The following is a 26,487-nucleotide window of genomic DNA, read 5'->3' as shown; positions in this document are numbered from 1 at the left end:
GTTGGAGGCCCCTTTAGTGTTGTACCAATGTGGTTAAGTTGGAGGCCCCTTTAGTGTTGGCTTTAACCCAGTTTAATTGGAGGCACTCAAAGTACTTCCTTTATTAGAGGGGCTCTAAAATGATAGACTGCAACATATAAAAAACTTGAAGATCCAAAAGTCAGACATGGATGAATACTCGCTTGCTCACTTCATTGAATGCCTCAGTAGAATATTGTTGGAGACTATTTATTTATTTTTTATATCTATTTATTTTATTTTATTGGTCAAGTGTAACCCCACTTTTGTAATTATTTTTCTTTTGATAATATAGTCTGATATTGAAGGAAAAAAATTAACAGAATGACCATTTCTTTATAAATATGATAAAGTGTAAACCACACATTCCCATTAATTAAACACAATAACATTTTGTTTTTTAATATGCAATTAATATTAATCCGGAGTATAAGGGATACCCCAACCGATTACAAGACGGAAAAATTCTACAACTCAAAACAAATGAGCGGTAGAATATTCCACACGTGAAAGTTACAATTAGAAGCTAACTTATATCGAGAATAAAACCATTTCCAAGAAATAAAAACAACCTCCGACATACATTCGGTGAAGCTAAACGAATCATTCTTAAAAATGATACAATTACGCCTATTCCAAATACTCCAAGCCGTTGCTAACCAAATCACCGTAACTAAGGACCTCTTGGCTAGATTCTTCACCTTCTCGAAATCAAAAAGAAACCCTTAGAACTCTTCCAATGATAAATTATCCACGGGTCCAATCCACTCGTACACCTTTCTCCAAATAGCCTCCACCACTAAACAGCCCCCAAGCAAATTGGGAGAGCAAAAAACACAATCCGAAACAATACCATCCATCAAAATTCCTTAATCAATTGATCCTTGATAGCTAATCTATTATGAATAATCCTCCATCTAAAAAAGAGAACTTTATGAGGCGCTTTTACCTTCCAAAGATGCTTCACAGCATTAACAATGAATGAATTAAGAGGAGGGCCGGATAACTTTGCTTTGAACAAATGAATTAAATACTCAAAGACTAACAATGAATTAAACACAAAAACATACTCAAAGACTAACAAACAGTGGACTAAACACAAAAGCATACTCAAAGACTAGAGCAATGTATTAAATACTGAAACTGAACTCATGAACTCTTCATCTGATTCCAGGACCATCATTTTGTCTGGTGAAAGACACACTTCGAGATCTATGCTCCCTCCTCCTTCTTGTCCTGGATATGATGTTATTTTTCCATCACATTTGTTAGCATATCCACTTCTAACTGCCATTGCTTTTCCCATTCCAAACTCATTCCCATACATATTAAACCTCGGTGAACTACCCATCATAACTGTATTAGGATCAAAGAACAGATCCATTCGATACACATAAGGAGAACGTAACCACTCTTCCACCGATCCTCGCACCACTTTGTTGTCATGATTTGCAATAGCCATATGAATCTTCCAAGCTGCCCATCCTATATTATTTTCCAGCAATTCCCTTACAGTTGTTTCAGTACTCAATGTATGAATTGAATTCCCGAAATATTCCTTAGGAAGTGAGGGTTCCATTCTCGTTCGGTTGTTTATAGCCAACTTACAAGTTGTTGTCTGGTCATGTTGAAGTTGTCGAGCACGAGTTATAGATCTCCAAACTAGTGCCGATAATGATTGGAAACTAGAGATTTTCGTTGTCTTAAACTCTTTGTTTGCCTTTGCTTTAAGCTTTCCTATAGACTCTGCTGAAAAACGGAAGAACCTCTCTTTCAAAATGGGTGCTTCATATCTTTGAATAAACTCGTCGCGATGTTTGAAAGGAAGGTTGATAATTGGACCATAACCATCTGGAAACCATCTATTATGGATGGGCTGGTGTGAAATTGAAACAGGATTAGTATTAGTGTCATTTTGAAATATTTTAGAAAATGAGTTAAAGAAATTCCAATAAGCAGTTCCATCACCAAGAGAGTGGTTCATGGAACAAGCTATAAAAACACCATCTAATAATTCAGTGACTTGAATAGACAACAAAGACATGGTGTGACCATCATGGTTGACTGCTTTGTGGTGATCAAAGAAGGAATGAACAATGGGTGGGACATCAATGGGGGAGAGGATTTCATTTATGGTGATATCTAAAGTTGCATGGATAAATTTAGCTCCAGGACTGTTTTTGCAATCGACAAAAACAGTGTAAGAAGGGGGAACTAGAGTTTTATGCGTAACTAGACGACCTGAGAGAGGATAGAAATGGAAAAGTGTTAGAGAAAGAGAGTGTTTGAGCTTGTTGATGAAATGTTGTTGGTTTTGTGATGTCGTTGGTTTTTTGAAGAGAAGGCCCTTTTGGATATAGTTTACAGATAACATGCGAATGTCCCAAGGTGATAAATACCATATTTGGTTTGAGTCTTGGATTGAGGGATATGGTTTGATGAAACATGCAGAAACAAGTTTTATGGAAGGGATACTCATCTTTCGGATGTATGTTTCTTGCACAGAGGGAGCTACTCTATTTTGAAGACATAACCAAACATTAATATTTATGGTCAGTTAGCATTGATAACTCAAGGGTGTCTGTAATATATATATATATATATATATATATATATATATATATATATATATATATATATATATATATATATATATATATATATATATATATATATATATATATATATATATATATATATATATATATATATATATATATATATATATATATATATATATATATATATATATATATATATATATATATATAGTGTACCTCCAACCAATCACATGATGTCATCTAATTTTAACAAATTTAATTATTTGTTAAATACTACAATTATTTGTTGTTTTCAAAGCATTTTACAAAGGATATAACTTTACCCAACTTTTTGAGTTGGGTAAATAAGAATCCACCATATATATATATATATATATATATATATATATATATATATATATATATATATATATATATATATATATATAAAGAAGAAAGGTGTTGAAGTGAAACACCTTTGAGTTTATTTCTAAAACCATTGAACAAAAACTGGTTGGTAGTGGTTTAGTTAACTCAACAGCGGAACATATTGTATTTAATTTGCAACCTTTTTTTCTACCACTCTTTCACGAACGAAATGGATATCAAGTTTTATATGTTTCATTCTAGCATGTCAGATTGGATTGTTAGATTGTATGAATTAAGTAATTGATATGAAGCTCACATAAGAGTGATTCAAGCAAAAATAATTTAGAGTTGGTGTGAGCCAAAACAGGATACTCTCTACTTCAGTATTTGATTGGTATGTATATATGGGACTGCATGTATGGGACTGCATGCTTGAAAGAAGGCCTAGAAGAATTGATTGGTATTACCTATACCAACAAGATGCATCTTCTTTTTGGTAGCCGAACAAATAAGAACTTCATATTTAAGCATGCTTGACTAGGATCAGTATTTGGATGGATGACCTTCTGGGAAGTTTTCCGGAAAAGCGTGTCAGTGAGGACAAAGCATGCTGAAAAGAACCATGTTGGTTTATGGTGTCTGTAGATAATCCCGAAAGCATCATGGGGCGTTACATCACAAATGATTGCTTCTTTGAGCTCCAAGGTACCAAAATAAACGGAAGATCCTAAAGTTAACCTTCTATCTGTTGGGAAAATAACAGACATGGAGAAAAAAATGGAACAAAATAACAACACAAGAGATTAAAGTGGAAACTCCAAAATCGGAGAAAAAACCAAGACCGTTGTCAAATGACAACTAGAGAATAACACTATGTGAAAACTATCATACTCTCTCATGAAGAATATAAATCACTTGAAGCTAAACCACTCCAAGAATTTCACATTGTCATCACCGACAATCATATACTTTGTCATGAAGAATAAATTTCACTTGAAGCTAAATCACTCCAAGAATTTTCACATGCTGAAAACCAGGTTGAAAACTTAAGGTATAACTTCCTTGTTGGTAGGAAGCTCTTCAACCACCGACATAATCTTGCACCTTGTGTAATCTAGATTTTATCAAACCATCTCTGACTTGAACTTTCCACAAGTCAAAAAATAATTCTTCCATCAATTTTCTCTAACCCTAACTGCACAACGGAACTTGTGACTGCAGCTCAACAACTCTTTCACAACATCACATTTCTTTTCTGATGTGGAAGATGTTAGAACAAGATTTGTTCTGATCAATATTCTTAGTTTTGATGATAACAAGGATATGAATTTTGTATGAGATAATGTGGTACTCTAATACTATGCAATTTCCGTTTCAGGAATTATACAAAGAGTATGCACAAAATCAGCGCAAGAAGCACTGACTCAGAAGGTTCAGCATGCAACATCAGAACATGGTCTGGCAAGACATCAGAAGATGGTCAAGCAGAATCAGAACATGGGTCTATGGAAACATCAGAAGAACTTGAGATCAGAAGCAGAAGCACTGATGTTCTAATGGTATCACGCTCAGAAGCACTTCAAGGTCAGAAGACAAGAAGATGCTCTGCACCAAGCTGTTTGACTCTGATGATATTCAAATGTTGTTTACACAAACATCAGATCAGAAGCAAGTACTAGACGGACAGGCTACGCTGACTGACAAAAGGAACGTTAGAAGCTATTAAAGGCAACGTCAGTAGACACAGCGGAAACAAGGCTCGAGGTAGTTGACAAAAGAGTGAAACATTAAATGCAATGCTGTACGGATTACGCAAAGCATTAAATGCTCCCAACGGTCATCTTCTCAAGTGCCTATAAATATGAAGTTCTTATGAGAAGCTCAATATAACACCTGCGCATTATACAGAAACGCTATCAAATTCAAAAGCTCTCAAACTTCATCATCAAGCTCACTACATTGCTGTTGTAATATCTTAGTGAGATTAAGCTTAAACTTAAGAGAAAATCACAGTTGTGATAATAGCTTTATAAGAAGCATTGTAACTCTTAAAAGAATTTGTTTACATTAATTTGTAAGTTCTAGAGTGATCAGGTTGTTGATCAGTATACTCTAGTAAGTCTTAGAAGTTGTCTAAGAAGTTTGTTCCTAGAGTGATCAGGTTGTGATCAGTATACTCTAGAAGACTTAGTAGTTGTCTAAGTGGAAAACCATTGTAATCTCGTGTGATTAGTGGATTAAATCCTCAGGTGAGGTAAATCACTCCAAGGGGGTGGACTGGAGTAGTTTAGTTAACAACGAAACAGGATAAAAATCATTGTGCAAATAGTTTTTATCTTACAAGTTTTAAAGCTACACTTATTCAAACCCCCATTTCTAAGTGTTTTTCTATCCTTTAGAAGATCAGACAAAGCTGCAATCACAAAGCATACTAAGAACTCCTATCCCCATATCAAATCAAAAGCTCTGATACTAGTTGCTGTAAAAATAACAAACATAGTGTCATACCCCAAAATTTGCCCTCCTATATTCAATCAAAGCCTCCTCTATTCATCTTCAATGACTCTAGGTTCAAAGGACCATTCAAATCACTTTCTCCTAATCGAGGGTCTCAAAGCTAGGGTTTGCACTTTATCAAGGGATTTTGAATTTTTAAGGCCTCAAATGGATCTCAATATGTCTCATATGTCTCAAGGTATCTCCATGTCAAAATGCAAGCTTATATTCCGAGGATTGCTCATTCAATGGCTCAGATGATCAATAATCGACTAGGTTGACCTAAAAGTCAACTATAGTCAAAATACAGTCAAACTTCAAGATTTTTGGTCAAACATCAAGTATGTGAGGCCATATCCATCATTTTATCAAAGGTTGATCATGATCCATTAATAAAAACTCAGAGATGAACAAATGCAAAGGTTCAAATTAGGGTTTTTCATAGGAAAAGTCAACTCAACTTTGACTGGCCATAACTTCTACGTGGAGTATCATAAATTCCTCACTCAAAGCCTATTCTCAAGGAAATTTCATCCTCTACAACTTTGATGTTGGGCCCAAGATCAAGAAATGCACCATTTGGGAGATGTGGTCAAAGAGATTACAGGTCCCTTCAAAAGTCAGCAAGAAACACCTTTTGGGTCAAAGCTCATAACTTGAGTTTGGAAACTTCAATCGAGATGAAACCAAAAAGGTCATTTAAATGACTCTTTTAGCTTTCTAAAAAGTCTTAGAATGCATTCATATGATTAAAGTGGAGGGAGATACGAGGCGCACAAGTTGGCAGAATTTCAAGGAATACTTAAAACCCCAAATGAAGAATTTTGAATTTCTTGATTAATAGGCCTAGTATTTCCACTTCAAACACGGTCATGACCTTGTATGAGAGCCCTAAATCCACACTCACCCTTCTATAATTTTATTTACTATTTATTTGGATTTTATTCATTTAAATATCAAATAAATTAAGGAAAATATCAAAATAAATAGATTAAATTGCATGACTTCTGTTTTAATCACATGAAGGCCCCAAGAATACCATAAGGAGGTCCAAATGTGGGGGAGGAGGTTTTTTAACCAAAATTAGAAGGGGTTTTTCATGCATATTCATGCAAAAATATCAAGGGACTAGAACTCAATAATTCAAGCCCAATGATAACCCTAATACACCCATATATAAACTAAGAATATTCAGAAACCAAGGGGGGGGACGAAAAATTGGTAGGACTAGGGTTTTGAAGAAGGAAAAAATACAAAGGCTAGGGCAAATGGTGAATGGAGTTGGCAGCCACTTTTGACCGAGGATAAGCATCCCATCGTTCTCCTGAGGTTGAAAAGAATCAAAACGCATCCTGTACCAAGGCGCAACGCACTCAGAAACCAGATTCAAGAAGTCACCATACGTTGGTAAAGGTTTAAATTCAAATCTTCGTTTTACACGGTATGAATGATTGTAATGCACGTATTCATGTTCATATTGTTGCTGGTAGTTGTTTAGAACCATTATGCAGGAGTTTACACGTAAGAATTGCACATCACCAGTGTTAGGGCATTGAGGTTCTTCATCATCGTTCTCATAGTTACAGGGCTTCTTGATCCAAAATAAATGTTTCATTGAACTCGCAGTAGCGCATTTGGTGGGTCTGGGTGTTTCGTTTGCGTTTTTTGGTGCTGTTTTGCAGGTGGAGGAAAACGCATGGCCAGAGAAGACAACCGGTCTTCACTGTTCCGACAACTGGCATATTCCTGGGTCGAGCAACTTGCACACGTGGTTCCTTCGAGCAGTACCATTGGCCAGTCAAAGGGCGCATCTCCTCTCTCCACACGCGCATGACAGCGATTGGCTGGTCAAAGTCTGAACCCTCTCTCTCTTGCAGCGATTGGGTCTTTCTGGCCACATGGGGTCCACACGCAACTATTCAGGTTTTGCTTTATCAATGCTCTTATCTTTATTTTTATAATTTTTGGGGTTGGTTTATTGACAAGAAACGCAGGCAGCTGAATTGGTCTAGCTAACGGTAACAAATTAAAACCAGGGTTGTACGCCAAATCCTAAAACACTTCCAAACCTTCAAAAACACACTAAACCACGACACTACAGAAATTCACCCCTTCAAACACTACACTGCGATGTTCATAACTACGATAAGGTAATTCAAAATACCTTCGAACTTCGCATTTCAAAACAACTTCAAAACAACTTCAAATACAGTCAAATTCTAATTCTAAGGCGTACAATCCCGTGCCCGAACTACGTTGACTCTGATTCTCCATAAGGAGATACGTAGGCACTTGGATAACCAAGGCGAGTCCCCCTTCCTAAAAATCTCAATTTTTCCCCTATTCAATTCCTTAGCTATAAACTTCAATAATTTTAGCCACAAACCTTTACCTTAGATTCAAAGCCATAGGAAAGGGTTGAGGGTGCCTAACACCTTCCCTCGACCTGAATATAGTATCTTACCCTGATCTCTATACTGCGTAGGGTTTCCTATTCGCCCTTCAGAATAGGTGGCGACTCTAAGTTATTAATTTTTAAGGCAGGTTGATACACATAGAGAAAAAAGAGGAACAAAATAACAACACAAGATATTAACGCGAAAACTCCAAAACCGGAGAAAAAACCACGACCGTTGTCAAATGACAACTAGAGAATAACACTATGTGAAAATTGTTACAACACATAATATACCCTCAAGTTGCTGAATCAAGTTGCTACATTTTGTTCCTTACCATTTCCAAACAAGGTATGTGGTGTTTGATGTTTTTATTTTGTGTTAAATGTATATTAGGGTTTCTATAGAATTGTTCCTTTTAAGAATTAAGGTGTGATTTAGTAATAGATTTACTATTAGATTGTGTTTTAGGTTGTGTTTATGTAAGAAATTGTGTAGATTTTAGGATTAGATTTGAGTAAGATTTTGATTTTAGGGTTTGCTATCTATATCCTTTATCCCCTTGCATGTTTCCTGTTTTAAATGTATTTTGGAATGGGGTTTGAAACCCCATTGTTCTCTGTTGCAGACCTGAGTTCTGCATAATTTTTGAATTTCTGCGCAGGTCCGCTGAGCGGACCCCCTCCGCTAAGTGGACCCTGCTAAGTGCAGAATTCCAGTTCTGTGATCTGTGTGATGTGCAGTGGTTTAGGCTATGGTGTAATGTTGCAAATGGACATGTAATATGCTGTAAATGTTTTTTTTGACCATGTTTGCTCGATTTTGTGTTGATTTTTTTGTAGATGTCGTCAAGAAGTGATCGGGGTAAAAGAGCTAGGCAATTGATCGGTTCAAGTTCTGGCACTGCTCCGCAACCGCCCTTTGACTCTCATAGGTTCCTAGGTCCAGTGCAACAGGAGAGGTTCGCGAAGTTGTGTAGTCGGAAGATTTGGCCTGAGAAAGTGTTTGATCTCCCACAAAGCGGTAACTTTTATCAGTTTTTGGAAAACATTGCGGATCGCAAGTGGGAGGCCTTGCTCTCGCCGGAAACTCAAATCAATGTGGATATTGTACGTGAATTCCATGCTAATGCGGTTTCGGTTGAGGGAATGGTATACACGTACACTTCCTATGTGAGAGGTAGGGCGATTTCTTTTTCAAGGGATGCAGTTAATACTTTTTTGGGAAGATCTTCACCTCGTGCAGCAGGTGATAAGTGTGCTTATGCAAGAAAAAAGGCTGCAAAATCTTGGAATATGCAGGAAATTGCTGATTTGTTATCTTTTGAGCATTGAGGGTTCACTCTTAACCCTTCCGGTTATATCCAAAAGATGGACAGGAAGAATATGACTCAAATGGCGCAGCTGTATACAGTTTTTCTCCTGAACAATATCATGCCGAGAAGCCACACTTCTGACCTGACCATTGATATGTCTTGTCTTTTGTTTTGGATTATGACAGGTGGAGAGGTGGATGTTGCACAAATCATCTCTGAGGAGATTAGGACCGTGGCCTCAAGTGGTACCAAATCAGGGATGAAGCCTTCTGCTCAGCTTGGTTTTCCCAGTTTGATAAAGGGACTATGCAAGAAAGCGGGTGTGGAGTTTCCTGATGTAGTGAGTATGAGTCTCACTAGTGTTGTGGACTCTGGCTACATGCACAAGCATTGCTCTCCTAAGCTAGGTGTCCAACAACACCCTCAATCACAGAACATGGCTCCTCCTGCTGGTGGAAGGTATAATGTGGAGTTAGCCTGCAGGTATAATTGGGCTTATTTTGATGCTAACAGGAGATCACAGGCTATGATTCATGATTCCCTCTGCAAGCTGTATCGCCACCAGGTTAATCCGACGGATGTTCCCTCTTTTCCTTCTAATGAGGATTATGAGGCCCATTGTGCATGGCCTGCGGAGAGGCCATTTTTCAGAGAGGGGGATGGTGAAGGTGAAGATGAGGAAGGAGATGGCATGGAGCAGGATGATGAGGAGGATTGAGGATATGTGGTGTTGGATTTTGTTTGTCATTTAGTTTCTGTTTAGTTTTATAGCACTTTTATCCTACTTTACGTTGTTGAATTAGTAAGTTAATTTTCTGTTGTTATTGACTACTTTTGTGCCATCCGTATGCGGATGAGGTTTTGTGTACTTTGGTGGCCGTGGGTGCCACCCGAACATATTTTGTAGGCAACTTATGCCTTTGTTAATTAAGTATCATGTTTTAAGTAATTTGTTCTTGTGTGGGCAAGTTATGCCTTTGTTGTTATAATAGTGTGTTTTAGTAGTAGAATAGTGTACATATATATTATATATGTTAAGGTGTACATAATTTTTTGTGTTTGTCTTGGAATAGAAGTGATGCTCTAAAGAAGAAAAAAGTACTAAGGTGTGTCAACATCAAAATTTGGATGGTGATGATAAAATTCTTGATGATGTTCATACCAAGGTAAGCATTTTATTGCTTTGTAGATTATAAGGTGACTATGAATTAAGGGCTTTACACAAATTTTTTGTCACATTGCATTTTGGAAATCTTGTTTATGTTTGAATCAAATTTAGGACAAAACTAGATAAGTGAGTAGACTTCCACTTTGTACAAAAATAAGAATGTTCTAGTGATTGATGTTAACTCAAATGATTCATGTTTAATCTTGCTTTGTTATGAGACATTAGAACTTAGAAGGGATCGAGGCAATTTTTTTTGAGTAGTATGAGAAAAACCACGTAAACAAGGCTACCCGTGAGTGTGTGATCTTTTGTAACCAATTTTGAGCCTAAATTTTTGTTTTTGTCAAGTGAATTAAAGAAAAACACAATGACTTTTGAAAAAAGAAAAGAGAAGTCTTGATTTACTTGAAACTTTCTTTGGTAAACACTTAACCCAATAGTACTTGAACCTTGAATGGAAAGCATTGATGTCTTTATAGATAGAAATTTTTAAAGTTGGGGAGAGATGTTCTCTAAAGATAAGAAAGAAAGAAAATGGTGGTGCAATGCATTCTTAAAAAAAAAATAGAGAAAGAAAGAGCAAATGATAAAGAGAAAAAGAAAAATCCCAGATCTAAAGAAAAGAAAGGAATGCATTGTATGTTGAAAAAAACAAAAGGGTAACATATGAGTAGTTGTGTACATAAATAATGCTTTCCATGATCATTCACCCTTATTTGTTTTAATGGCCGTGTACATATAATATCACTTGTTTGGAACCCAGGCCAAGTTACAACCGAATAAAGTCCTCAGTGATCTTTGTCTCTATTGTCTCGTGTGCATAGTATAGATGAATATATGAATTGTTTTGGATGTGCATCATTGCTAGTGAGTGTGATATGTCCCTTATGCTATCATGGCAATTGTCCTTTAATTATTTTGTGAAGTGAAACATAGGAGATTCATTCATGAACAGTATCTTTTTAATGCAATTGTGTAGAAATGTTTGTGTTTAGAAAGTGGTTCATAGTCATGTTAGAATCTTGTACAAGCAAGGAAGACTTATCTTGTAGGTATGTAACTCATGTTTGAACCATTCAATTGATGTTACTAACCTTGTGTGGTTTGTTGATGTGTGTTTTGGAGCTAGCTTTGTTCGAGGACAAACAAAGATCAAAGTTGGGGAGAGTTGTTAGAATCTCAATTGTGTATATTTTGTATATAAATTTTGTGGTATTTCTTAAACTCTTGTGCCAAATTTGATTGTCTTTTGATATATTAGTATGTAAATAAATTACTTTGTGTTTATTTTCCATTTAAGTTAGTTTATTAACTTTTGTAATGTGTTCTATAGGTTTTAGCAACTTTTGGCAAGATGGAATGAAAAGAAATGGTGAAAACAAGCTTGCAATGAGGTTGGAAGACCAAAAGAACGAGTTTTGTTCCAGAAGGTCCGCTCAGTGGAGTCCAAGCGGACATGGACAGAAAATTTCCATCAAAAAGTCCGCTCAACGGAGTTCAAGCGGACATGGGCAGAGGCGAGCAACAAAGTTGGCTCTGCTCAGCGGACCCCCTCCGCTCAGCGGACCTTGAAGACAAAGCAGATATTTTAGCTAGTCCGCTCAACGGACCTGTCCCGCTCAGCGGACCTACTTTTTCAACTTTTGTTCTTAGCCACATAGATTTGATAATTAAGGGGTAATTAGAAGAACTTTATCATAACACACACTTAGAAGAAAGAGCTAGGGCCAAAGAAGAAGAGAGAAAACCATATCTTAAGAGTAAATCAAGATTTCCAAACATCTTTCTTCAATCTTCTTGAGTTTGATGTCACTAAATCTTGGTTTGTTGCTTGTTGTTGAAGCTTCCATGGATATGGAGAGCTAAGTTTCATCTTGTGTCAAGATTAGAGGTAGTTAGTTTGTAAATATGTATTTTCTTTGATCTATTATGTATGAACTTGGTTAATGATTAATATATGGTGAATATCTTGTTGTTTATGTTTCATTTGTTGTTTTGGATCACTATTGAGATATATGTTTCAAAGCTAGATCTAAAAGATATTCATCTATCAATAAACAAACTCTAGAGATAGATTTGTGAGTTGATAATCACATGTATCAAGCTTTTAAGATTATCACGTTGATTGTCGGCATGAGAGATCATCTGACGGTTAATATGATAATAATCACGATATTGCTTTAGAGATAAACGGTATCGAGAGGATACGTGGTTGTATCAATCATTAATAGGTTCACATATATGATTGTTAGAGTACATATGAAGCAAACTAACAAACACTAATCTTGACACAGTTTTCTCAAATCATTTTCAAACCCTATTTTATTGTCTTTACTTACTTTGCATGCTATTAATATTTCATGTCACCAAACTGTTACTCAAAACTTAACTCAAAATACACTAAGCTGTAGAACGGCGATAATATCGCATCAATCCCTAAGGAGACGATACTAGAAATACTTATCCTATATTTTCTAACAGCGGCCAACTATTTCACTAATGGGTGGAGGCAAAGGCATTGCCACAGATTACAGTGGAAAGAGTTAGGCGCTTTTATTGGAGGAACATCATATGCCGATTTGGTCTTCCTAGCATCATTGTATCAGATAACTGCACGCAATTTGCGAGCTCTTTTGTTGTTGAATTTTGCAGGAACTTCGGAATTCGCAATCGGTTCATATCCGTGGAGCATCCGTAGGCTAACGTCCAGGCTGAGGCTGCTAATAAATCATTCTTTCAGGGATGAAGAGGAAGTTGGACGATGCTAAAGGACTGTGAGCCGACTACCTCCATGAAATACGGTGGTCCTATCATACCATCCTGCATTCAAAAACCAAGGAGACTTCATTTCGCATGGTTTACGGGGCCGACACGATGATACCACTGGAGGTTATTTCGCCTACCTGGTGTAGAACGAGCTTCAGTGATGAAATCTACTAAGAGGGGCTAGAAAATGTTGCTGAATAGGTGGAAGAAATTCAGTCTATGGCTTAGATAAAAGAGGTAGCTGCGAAATAGAGGATGGCACGGAGGTTCAATTCAAAAGTACGGCCGAGAAGCTTTCATGAGGGATATCTTGTTCTGAAGAGAATAACTGACACTAAGAAGAAGGGAAAGCTGGCCCAAAATTGGGAAGGCCCGTACATGATCCATGAGATACTCAATAACGGTGCTTATAAATTGGAAAATCTTGATAGGGTGGAAATGCCTAGGACTTGGAATTTTACTAGCACGAAGTTTTCTTATGTCACCGTAGTTGACAGTACTCTACATTTGTAGCTTAGAACTTATGAATCTACGAAAAAGCCACCTGTCTCCATTAGAACTTCTACAGAGCCTGATGATTCAAATTCTGAGTCAGAATCACTAAAAGATTCATAGAGGTCTCCATAAACCTCTTTGATGATTTGGGAAAATTCGTTTCTCCCTAAATCTCCCTCACATGATTTCATACATTGCTCCTAGAGAGCCTTTCTCTCTTGAGCATTCTAAAGAACAATGTATTCCTCGATTCATCACACTCTCGAATGACAACCATTACTGGAAAACTAAAAAATGAAGAAAAGAGGGAAGACGTTACCTAAGAGAGAAGCAGAGTTACAAGAGAGGAGAATCCTTTTAACTTCAAGATGTTAATGTTTAGTGAGAATAGCGAATGGTAAGGAGATTGAGGCATTTAAATAAATGAACCTATGAACGAATATGATGAAAGATAATAATGAAAACATATTCCCCATAAAAAGTCATTATTACACTGTAAGGTGAAGAGACATGCCTTAATTGCTCTTGAAAACCCACTGACGTACACTAAAGCCTTATTGGTCATTTAATCACGTGGATGTTAGAACAAGATTTGTTCTTATCAATTATCTTAGTTTTGATGATAACAATAATATGAATTTTGCTTAAGATAATATGGTACTCTAATCCAATGCAATTTCCCTTTCAGGAAATATATAAAGAGTACGCATAATTCAGCGCTCAGAAGTTGTGTCTCAAATGGTTCAGCATGCAACATCAGAACATGGTCTGGCAAGACATCAGAAGATGGTCGAAGCAGAATCAGAACATGGGTCTATAGAAGCATCAGAAGAACATGAGATCAGAAGCACTGAAGATCAGAAGATGGTATCACGCTCAGAAGCACTTCAAGATCAGAAGATGCTATGCACCAAGCTGTTTGACTCTGATGATATTCAAACGTCGTATTCACAAACATCAGATCAGAAGGAAGTACACGTGGCAGACTACGCTGACTGACAAAAGGAACGTTAAAGCTACTAAAGGCAACGTCAGTAGACACAGCGTGAACAAGGCTCGAGGTAGTTGACAAAAGCGTATAACATTAAATGCAATGCTGTACGGAACACGCAAAGCATTAAATGCATTCAACGGTCATCTTCTCAACGCCTATAAATATGAAGTTCTGATGAGAAGCAAGGTTAACGATTCTGCACCAAAACAACTCATATCAAACTTGCTGAAACGCTGTTCAAATCTAAACTCAGAATCTTCATCTTCATCAAAGCTCACTACATTGCTTTTGTAATATCTTAGTGAGATTAAGCTTAAACGTTAAGAGAAATATCACAGTTGTGATTATCGCTTTTAAGAAGCATTTGTAAACTCTTGAATTGATTACATTAAGTTGTAAGGAACTAGAGTGATCGTGTTGATCAGTATACTCTAGGAAGTCTTGGCAGTTGGCTGAGCAGTTTGTAACTAGAGTGATCAGGTTGATCAGAATACTCTAGAGGAAGTCTTAGGAGTGAACTAAGCCTAGAGTGATCGTGTTGATCAGTAGACTCTAGAAAAGTCTTAGGAGTGAACTAAGCAGTTGTTCCTGGAGTGATCAGTGTGTGATCAGAAGACTCTGGAAGACTTAGTTGCGGACTAAGTGGAAAACCATTGTAATCCGTGCGATTAGTGGATTAAATCCTCAGTTGAGGTAAATCATCTCTGCGGGGGTGGACTGGAGTAGCTTCGTTAACAGCGAACCAGGATAAAAATAATTGTGCAATTTATTTTTATCGTCCAAGATTTAAAGTCACACTTATTCAATCCCCCCCTTTCTAAGTGTTTTTCTATCCTTCAGTGGAGGCCGATCCCCCATGTAACACCCCAATTCTACCCGATAAATTATTCGGTAATTATAACACAAAATCAGAGTTATTCAAAATTTTCATCAACAATTGAGATGTCACATTTCGTCATTTTAGATTATTTATGGCATACATGCCTTCATCATAGATACATAGCACGTATAATTAAGGTGGACAATTATAACATTTAATTTAATCCCCAAAATCACTTCATTAAACAAAATTAATTAATCTCGTAGCGGAATTACAAAACTTCACAAAGTTTCAATTTAATCATAACATCTTCGCAATATAACTTTAAGCTACAATTCAACAATAAAACACCATTAAAATTCAGCAAGTAACAAATAATTAAAACACGCGTTTATCCCCCTAAGTGCTACATATCAGAGAGACCACCTACTCGACTCACAGCGTCTAAACCTTCACCAAAGCTATCACCTGCATGTTACCAGTATAAAGGTAATGGCAAAACAAATAAAAGGGGTGAGATTAAGGGTCGTCAAGTCTTCAATTTGTCAATAGATAGTCGATAACCATATTTAAGCATAAATCGTTGTTACTACATAATAGCGTCCTTTAAGAATTTGCACTCAAATTCATTAACAACGTCATAGCCATATAATTTCACTTTGAGTTTTACAACTCTCACAACTTCCTTCTCCTTCGATCTCGTCGATAAGGTACTAACGTCTAAACATATAACCCAGCCTGCTTCGTACTCACTTAGCATTTCACAATTGTTAATTATTCTCCAACTCTAGAATTATTAATATACTCGTTCATCACCATTCGTCTTGTCCCAACCAAAGTCCTTATCTTAGCAAAAGACCGCAACCACATTCCTAACTCGTAGTTTTACTCTAATTCCCATAACATATTCCGCTTCCGAATATTATTCCACTCGGAATCCCAACAAAACCTTCCTCACATCAATAGGTGTTAGAAATCCTCTACAATCCTTCTTTTATGCACACCGCCACTTTGGCATCACAAATACGACTCTAATCGTCTTAAATTATATTTCTCCTGTACTACTACTTCACTTTCCATTAAAAGCCATCGACACTCGAATCATCGTTAACACCGAACATCTTGTCCTCTCAACTTATTTGTCAACAACATGTTCTACTTAAATTCGTTTCGAACAATTGCGGTAATAACCGTTCCTATTCAACAAGCTTCACGCTTCCATACCCGACTGTATTTATAACACTTCCAGAAGGTAGAATAAAATTTCACCATCTGCATAGGTTCAAACAGCACATCAATCAATCCGCAAAGCGGAACTCAAGATATGAATTTTCTAACTTTATCCAAAAATGCGCACATCGACGTCATGCAGCGACACTCTTTACGATATCACCCAAGATCCTCAAATGGTACACTTAATCCTTAAAATTGCATCTCAACAACCTTTTTAATTGCTCCTTCAATTCACTCACTCTGACATTGACGTCCCGTGCGACAACAACGAACTAGTCCAGTTCCAAGGACAAGCGTAACCACAAACTTCACCTCTTTCCAACATCATACTGTCACAAATGAATCTATTACAGCTGGTGCAACCACTTTTATAATAAATTTCATATATTTAGCTTTTCTGATGCTTCAAACGAGACTCGAATTGGATGTCCAGAACTCCAGTTATGAATTTTTGAAGTTTCACAAAAATTCAGCAACTTCCTGCGTTTCGCTTACGGAAATCTCGCTCCAAAACTCGCATTCCTTCAACTCAATCATATTCCAAATAACTTTTAACACATCTCCTCGCTTCCAAACTTCTTATAACTCGAGAGATACATTCTTTCGCCGAAATTCGGTTTCCGAAACACCAATACAACAATCCTCTTTGCAAACTTGCAACTGAAACACACCTGAGAAGCAAAGCTTCTCCCCCACTTCGCTCAAACCAATTCCTACAAACAAAACAATCAAGTAACGACAGTGTTTCACACACATGTCGCATACTATGGGATAACACACCAGCAGTATTCCACTGTCGCATAACTCAACTGACTCGACAACTTGGCTGGACAGACCGACCAACTCGGATACCACTAATGTAACACCTCAATTCTACTCGATAAATTATTCGATAATTATAACGAAAAATCAGAGTTATTCAAAATTTTCATCAACAATTGAGATGTCACATTTCGTCATTTTAGATCATTTACGGCATACATGCCTTCATCACAGATACATAGCACGTATAATTAAGGCGGACAATTATAACATTTAATTTAATCCCCAAAATTGCTTCATTAAACAAATTAATTAATCTCGCAGCGGAATTACAAAACTTCACAAAGTTTCAATTTAATCATAACATCTTCGCAATATAGCTTTAAGCTACAATTCAACAATAAAACACCATTAAAATTCAGCAAGTAAAAAATAATTAAAACACGTGTTTATCCCCCCGAGTGCTACGTATCAGAGCGACCACCGACTCGACTCACATCGTCTAAATCTTCATAAAAGCTATCACCTACACGTTACCAGTATAAAGGTAACGGCGAAACAAATAAAAGGGATTAGATATCAAACATTATAAATAGGATAGTGATAAACAGTATATTTACGGTTCAAGACATGATAATCATCACTTTGCGGTATAATCGTTACTGTCTAATTTACTTCGCTATTTCAACCAAAATAACATACGTCACAATATCTCACATAAATTCATATTCAGATCACAATAGTTCACATAAGTTCACACATCAAATCACATAAACTCATAATCACATAAATGGAATGCGACTCTAACAAATGCACATGCATGTGGTACCCAGGGCTTCAGCCCCCATCGTCAATTGCCAATAAATAAAGGCATCAAAACAGGCATAAGCCTTCGTCACTGTTTGCCAATTCAGGCCGTCACAAAAATGCAATCATCAGACTCAATGAATGCATCATCACAAAACAAATCACAACAAAATCGTCACGAGGCATACGCCTATATCACAAATGTTACCAATAATTAGAGGTAACTTATCGTCACTTTATTTCCTACACTTCACAATAATTCACTAACAATAAATCAACACGGATAATTCACGTAAAAATTGCAATACTTCACAAAATATCGTCACAAGGCATTCGCCTATATCACCGGAAAATATCAATAATCATTGATACTAATATCGTCGCTTTATTTCCTGCAATTTACAACAATTCACAAAATAGTCGCATCACAACATCATGAGAGCACAACACATCACAAGGAAAAAAGCAACAACACAGTAAAGTCGATCCAAAACAGTCTGCTAAATTTCTATTTACTAGTTCTCTGGTTTATTAATATCATTCTCTTTTATACAACTGATTCCAATTAGTTTTCTATCATACCACTACTCACTCTTCTGCTGCATTATTCCATATCAGCAATATTATTTCCTACTAACAGCCACTAGTTCTGTAATTAATAAATCCATTATTTTACTAAGCCTCAGCCTGAATTATTTGTCTCTGCTAATTACTTCACAATCTTTTGCTAATGATATTATTTACTAATACCATATAATCTCGTACCATATATATATATATATATATATATATATATATATATATATATATATATATATATATATATATATATATACCTTTCACCCCCTGCCATATAGGCGTGTTTTGATTTTCCCCCCTTAAAAAAATTTGTGATTCCCCCTTTGAGAAACCCAGATTCCAAATTGCATCCCCCCTCATGCTGACTTGGCCATGGAATCTTCATACTATTTCACTGTTATGCCAAGATCCTAGAAGTTGTTTTTATAAATTATCAAAATATTAGATATGGACCTCAGCTAATTGTTGGTTCAAGTGCAACCCAAATACCTTCAAACTATTTTCAATTTAATAACTTATATGTTGTATTGACTTATAAACATTAATTATGCTTCCATGGTAACCGATGTGGGACTAAACTCGGTTTCATAACAAACCAACAAGCTGAAATGAGATCACCATAACTTCCTTAATACTCAATCATTCAACACGAATCAAACATCAAAATCATTCACATTGCATCAAGGATCATCATGCAACCTTTAGTTTTTAAAAACATGGCAAGATAAAAGAGAAAACAAGGCTGCCAGTGACGGTTTCAACCATCTTTACATATTTTTAGAAAGCTTCAAATCACGATTTCAGTTAAAATGCAACCCACAAACATCTCATACATAGTGTATGGCTCAGCTAGATGCATATAAACAGATCTATAATCCTTTAAACATCCTAGAATGCAACATTGAAGCTTAACAAAATTTACATCAAGTTGTGAAAAATAAATTCACAAAATGCCTCTAAAAGTGTGAAGTGTGAGCTGACAACATTCTTCTTGCACAAGTTTTGGTGAAGTCAGAATTTTACCACTTTTTGTAAAGAAATATCATGTGCATGCATGTCACAATCCATCGTGTTTGGCTTAACATGGCAAGAAAATGATGTATGGTATGCTGCATGACATCAAAATCTCACCATGAAGATAAAACCAATCAGAATTCTGTGTAATTGTTTTTGGAAATTATGATCATGCAGTCACCTTCATGTCAATATAATTCTTTCAATCTTGGGCCAATTGGAATGGAAGTGTTCTCTTTGTAAAATAAACTCATGAAATTGTTACATACCTGAATAACATAGTTGCCATATTGATCCTGTGCTAAGGTACAGACAGATTGCAAATAAATAAACAAGAGAGTACTACCTTTGCGAGTGTTTGGTTCTAACGTGAAGCTACCATTTGTAAAACAAATGTTTATCAATCAAAATAAAGACTTATATACAAATTTTTACACAAGTTAGTTATGTAGTAAATGATTAAACAATATTGAACTATTCGCCAATATGCTTTTATTATTTGGTTTGTTAGAGTTTCACATTTGACATTGCAATAGTACAGTTTTTCGAGCACGATACTAATAGTCAAAGAAAGGAATTGGCCAACCGAGTTACAGGTCATGTATTACCTCTTAGTCTACAAATGTACGGTTGCAGAGTGATTCAGAAGGTGAATTTCAAGCTTTATATTCTCATATAATTATAATTCCCTATTTGCCAACTCATGCCAAACTCTTAAAATCTGGTATCTTCAATTTTTTTTATAAGATGGTTTGTTTGTTCTTGTCAAATCTCAGAGCTCAGTGGTGCAATAATGAAATGCGTGCGTGACGAAAACGGAAACCATGTTATTCAAAAGTGCATAGAGTGTGTCCCTCAAGATAGAATTCAGTTTATCATCTCATCTTTTTATGGGCAAGTCGTTGCACTGTCTACTCATCCTTATGGCTGTAGAGTTATTCAGGTGATGGTGGATGAAGCCATGTTTTGTGTGTTGTGAAGTTTACAGTGATGGTGGATGAAGCAATAATTATAGTCCCACATCGGTTACTATAGAAGCAAAATAAGTGTTTATAAATAAATGTAACATTTGGGCAATTGAATTGATAACTTTAAGAGGGTATGTGGGCTGCATTTGAATCTTAAATGGGTAGAGTTCCAGGCCCAAAAGTATTATTTTAATAATTTAAAAAACTAATTTCTGAAAAATATTAATAGAAATAATTTTAAAAAACGTAAACAAAAATATGACGTGTAATTTAAAAATTAAATCAAAAAATAAATTTAAATCCAATTGGACGCCCAGTCAGCCAAACAGTGAAATAGTATGAAGATTCCATGGCCAAGTCAGCATGAGGGGGGATGCAATTTGGAATCTGGGTTTCTCAATGGGGGAATCACAAATTCTTTTTAAGGGGGGAGAATCAAAACACGCCTATATGGCAGGGGGTGAAAGGTATTTAACCCCCTATGCTGGCTAAATATATATATGTGTCATCCTAATTCACCTACTATGTTGATACTAATTAATTGATGCTAATCTTCATTGAACGGGCAAGTGGAATTTGTACTAATTAATAATCAATTAATTGCTTCATGTTATTAGCAAATTCTATGAACAATTAAGTGGTGGCCTCCGTCCCTAAATATTGTAGCCAGCGCCACCATTCAAAGGCTGGGGCGCCCATCCCATATCTAAGGGGCCCCCGCCCTACCAATTATTTTTTTTTGTTCTTTTAACTGGGCGCCCACCCCTTGTCCATGGAGCCCCCGTCCCATAATTTTTTTCTTCCCTTTGTCTGTTATTTCATCTTCAATTACCCAGAGTCCGTTCCAAATTTCCTAGAAAATAACACAGCAACCCAGCATCACAGAGATGTTAACAACACAAAAAATTCATCTTTATAGGTTCATCGATTAATATTTCTAATTCATCAGAAAATCACAATTAGCACAAACAATTCGATAACCACATAGCAACAATCTTTACATCAGATTTCCAGAAAAGTTCAACACAACAATACCACAGACATCAAAAACTTTACCAACACATAGAGATAATATTAATTCCCTAAACCCCACATACGGATCATCATATCCCCATTTATAGAGCAAGAACCCCACCCTTACCTTGTATTCGGAGTTCACTCTATAATTTCCGGTCGAATTCCAAGCTTCCGACTCCGCAAAATTCTTCTGTTTTTCTCTTCAGGGCATAGCTCCCCGTGTCATCACCAAACCTCGTTCTTTTCTTCTGATAGCAACATCCCTCCAAACCAAAACCCTTACTGGTATTTCCTTATTTTATGAAAATAATAATAATACTATTATTATTATGCTATTTGTCTTATTGGGCTTACCAAATCAACACCTCCATTTTAGTAACACCAACCAATCCAACTTAATTAACACACTATACTCCTTTTTTTTACTTTTCGTCTCAAATTCTCGGTCTAATTTTAATTACTCGGAAAATTCCAAAAACGCCCAATTTTATTCTAATAATATTTTTAATACTAAAAATATTAAAATTTTCGAATAACTATTGATCCTCTATCCCGAAATAGTACCGACTAAATCGCCCAAAACGCGCAAAAAATCAATAAATACCAAAATAATCCAAATTAAATAATAAATCGAAATACGGGTGTTACACCCCAAATCGTCCCAAGAATTCTAATGGTTTTCCTTGCCAAACACTTCATCCCTACGGTTTTTGAGATCAGGGGACTTATGTACATACCAAAAATACTTAGGCCAATTTAAGAGCTCGGAATATGAGATTATGAGTTGTAATAAGGAAGTCTGCTTGTAGCACTCGGCCGGTTAGGCCCGAGGGGCACCCATACTCGGGACATTGAGCAAGTCAGAAGGATTTACAAATTATCACCTCAGTCACCTGTGACGGCTACAAACACGAAAGGACGCCTGAGCCGTTATGCAAGGAGTTATGTTTCATAAAGGCGACGGCGGAAGTTATGATTGCTACCATTATTAGGGGTCTCCAAGAGCCACTGCATAATAGCTTCAGATCACCAGTACAGAGGTATAAATAAGGGCTTTCATCTGAGAGATAAGCAAGACATTCAATCTTGAATTCACGCATACTACTATCGTTCAACTCGAATCCATTATTTCATCCATTCACCCTCTCAATTTTACACAATACAGTTGCAACCTCGTTGGATTGACTTCCGAAAGATGATCCAAACATGTTTTACAAGAATATATATATATATATATATATATATATATATATATATATATATATATATATATATATATATATATATATATATATATATATATATATATATTAAGAATAATATCCTTAACACTCAATACTTAATCAACCTAAGCAGTTATTTTAAGAATTTTATTACTTTAAACAATAAACATAATAAATAAATATTTTTCTATTATTATATAATTTAATGTCAATACTAAGTTCTAATAAAATTGTTGGTACTTGATCTAGAAAACTTATGCAAATGAAACAAAATTTCAATTTAAAGTTTTTGTAGTTCCAAATATTGTTAACTAACGATAGTATAATATATCAAAAATTTATACAGTCTTATTTTTAAGAGACAGTTTATTATTTTAGATTAATTGAATAATTAATCTGTTTAGTTTAATAATAAATCTGAGTTAATAATTATTTAGTAATATAAAAAAATTAAACGGTCTCTTATAATAAATTAGACTAAGGGGAGTATTTTTTGTAACTTGAAATAGCATTATTTCAATATTTTTAATAATTTACTCTGATAAACGGTTATACCTGTGACCAGTGTTTTAAAAATCAGACCGGTCATCGAACTGATGAGGGTACTGAGTCACTGATTTATCGGTCGAACCACTGGGTCACTGGTCGAACCGCACGACCAAACCAGATTAAACCGGATAACTCGGTTGAATAGACCTGTCATTATATAGGTATAAAACCGGTCGAACCAGATGATTCAGTCTCTAAAAAAATATAACTAGCTTTTAAATTTTTTTAAAAATATCATATCATAAATTCACAATTTTATAACTTAAATTCAAATTTTAAACAAATGTATCAAACATAACAAAATAGTAAAAAATTACAAAGTCTAATTGCAAACAAAGTCTAATTACAACATAATCTAATTTAATAATTTATAACAAAATAACTCCAATGTATACCAAATTTAATTCAAAATGGGATCCTCCTAAAAAGAAAATCAAATAAAATTCAATATGTTTATCCTATTTAAGAAAATTTATTAGCAAAGACAACAAATAGACAATAAAGTTTTTAATTTGTCACTAACGAAAAAAAAACTATGTGAGAATGCTATTTAAGTAATACACTACTAAATATATTTAAAAAAAAGTTAAAAAAAAGTTTAAAAGAAATGTTAAAAAAAGTTTAAAAAAAACAAAAGCAATTAAACTGCCGGTTTTTCGATTTTCTCGGTTCCCACTGGTTTGATAGCATACCCAATTCGACTATTGAATCACATCGATTATCTGACCAGTTCCCGATTTGACCAGTCCGACCAACCAGTCCGGTCCAGTTTTTAAAACACTGCGGGTGACATGTGAGTGTAAAGCATATACAATATTCCCGGGCAAGATTTTGAGGACAATAATAAGAATAGGACATAAAGTAGAAATGAGGAATAGGACATTAATCAGTGATAAATCAATTCTACAATAGTACTTATGTCCCCACGGAAATAGATGGTGCCTCACAGTGATGACATCCGATGTACTTCTCCAGATTTGGATACCCACGTGAAAAATTCACAAAATGGTTAGAATCATGGGCGCCGTCTCCTGTGGGAGACCTCCATAGGTCTCTCATGTGAGAGACCTTTTTTTCTTTTTTTGGTTTCAAACCAATCTCAGCCATTGAATAGTCAATTGGATATCAAGTGTATAATTATTATCATAGATATCAATCACACACTAAAATACACCCAATATTACAAATTAATTGTTACATTGAAAATTTCAGTACTAACTAATTGTAACAGAAAATTAAAAGAACAGTTTTTATTTAATTCAATTTTAAACATTACTAAAAAATTTAAAAGAAAATATTAAATAAAAATTAATTAAGATAGTTTTTAATACAAGGTTTTTTTAGAATATTAAAATTTTAAATTGTTACTTAATCAAAATAAGTATAACTACTTTTAATATTAAATTTTTTTATAATATATTTTAAAATAATTATGTGATAACTATGAACTAATTTAAATAATAAGTATAATATTTATTTACTTAATTGCTTTAATTATGCCATTTGAAATAGTCTAAAAAGCAATGAATTTTCAATAATTCAATTTAAAATTGTCTTACAAAAAAATTTATTCATTTATTTTTTATATTATTGAATCTTTATATCATCTTAATAAATATTCATTACTAGCCAATCAAAATATTTTAAATATAATAAATATTTTTTAATAAATACTACATATTCAATATTTTATAGTATTAATTAAAAGATAACAGAACACAAAATAAAATATATAAAGGTTTTGTTCATATTAACTATTCTATATCAAATAACTTGTACATTTGTTAAAATATAAATTCACATCCAAGAATGAAGGATGATTCTTACAAATTACAAACTTGTCATAAAAAAAATGAAATTAATTTCAATGAGTTGCATATTATAATGACCATCTAAACAAAAATGTGTTGATACTAATTCTTCTATTCTTCAATTTCATCAAAAAGATGTACTCCTCCAGTTGATCTTGATATGATTCCCAACATTCTCAATATAACAGACAAACACATAACTAACACTTTAAAAAGAAATTTCTCTACAATACAGATAAATGTTAATACAAATTAATAGAATTAAAATATTAAAAATTTACAACAAAACCTGATTTATCATGTTGAGAAAGTAAGAAAATTTTACAAGATCTAAACATCAATAGTTATAAAAAATATTACCAAACTTCAAATCTAAAAGAAGTTAGGGTAAAAAAGGGTTTTTTCAAATGGAATTATGAACTGAACAAAAGAAAAAAAGAATTGACTACTCGTCTGTGAGGAGAAGAAGAAGATCAACAGAAGTTTATTTCCAGCGCCGGTAATAATGTTGAAATTGTGAAGATCCAGATGAAACTTCAATGATTAAGATCACAAATTCAAAGTGGAGCTTTAAGCGATGGTTGTCTGGCGCAAATTTAATCAGTAGAAAAACTATTTATGTTGAGAGGAAGAGATTAATGGTGATGGTGTAGCCATAAAAAACTGAATCATGGCCAAACAAATGGAAGGGGCGACTAGGGTTAGTGTTTGGGGGAGATGAATTTAAGCGTTGTTGTAGAGAGAGAAATAAAAAAACGTCTATTTAGGGTCTGTTTGGTAAAAATAGCGGTTGACTAATAAGCTAGCTGATAGCTTATAGCTTATGATTGATGGCTGATGGCTGGTGACTTATAGCTTATAGCGGATGGTTGAGACTGATAGCTTATAAGCTAATTGAAGTGTTTGGTAAAATTAGCGGTTCAATTAACTTATAAATGTAAAATGACATAAAAGATATTTAATATATAATTATTTGATTTTAAATTAAAATAAATTATAAGGTTAAAAATGGATTTTAATTAAAATAATAAGGATAAAAAAGGAATAAAAAATAATAAGCTATAAGACATAAGCTAAAACGCTATTTGAAATAGCGTCTGGAAAATAAGCTATAAGCTAGTAAAATAAGCTATAAGCTCGTGATGAA

The 26,487-nt window shown here is 34.8% G+C and overlaps 1 protein-coding gene across 1 annotated transcript; it reads right to left on the bottom strand.

Moving 5' to 3' along the window:
• Positions 1 to 466: 466 nt before the first annotated feature.
• Positions 467 to 2,544, bottom strand: LOC131655313 (uncharacterized acetyltransferase At3g50280-like). The gene has a single exon (XM_058925197.1). The coding sequence runs from the start codon at positions 2,495 to 2,497 to the stop codon at positions 1,136 to 1,138; it is 1,362 nt and encodes a 453-aa protein (XP_058781180.1). The 5' UTR covers positions 2,498 to 2,544; the 3' UTR covers positions 467 to 1,135.
• Positions 2,545 to 26,487: the final 23,943 nt, after the last annotated feature.

This window comes from Vicia villosa, linkage group LG3 (assembly GCF_029867415.1).
Source record: "Vicia villosa cultivar HV-30 ecotype Madison, WI linkage group LG3, Vvil1.0, whole genome shotgun sequence".
Classification (NCBI taxonomy): Eukaryota; Viridiplantae; Streptophyta; class Magnoliopsida; order Fabales; family Fabaceae; genus Vicia; species Vicia villosa.
Note: the sequence above shows the minus strand (reverse complement) of the source record. Positions and strands in the feature narration are given on the sequence as shown.

Bases quoted from the DNA above. Each gene is read 5' to 3' on its own strand.
- LOC131655313 (XM_058925197.1), bottom strand. From the start codon at position 2,497: ATGAGTATCCCTTCCATAAAACTTGTTTCTGCATGTTTCATCAAACCA.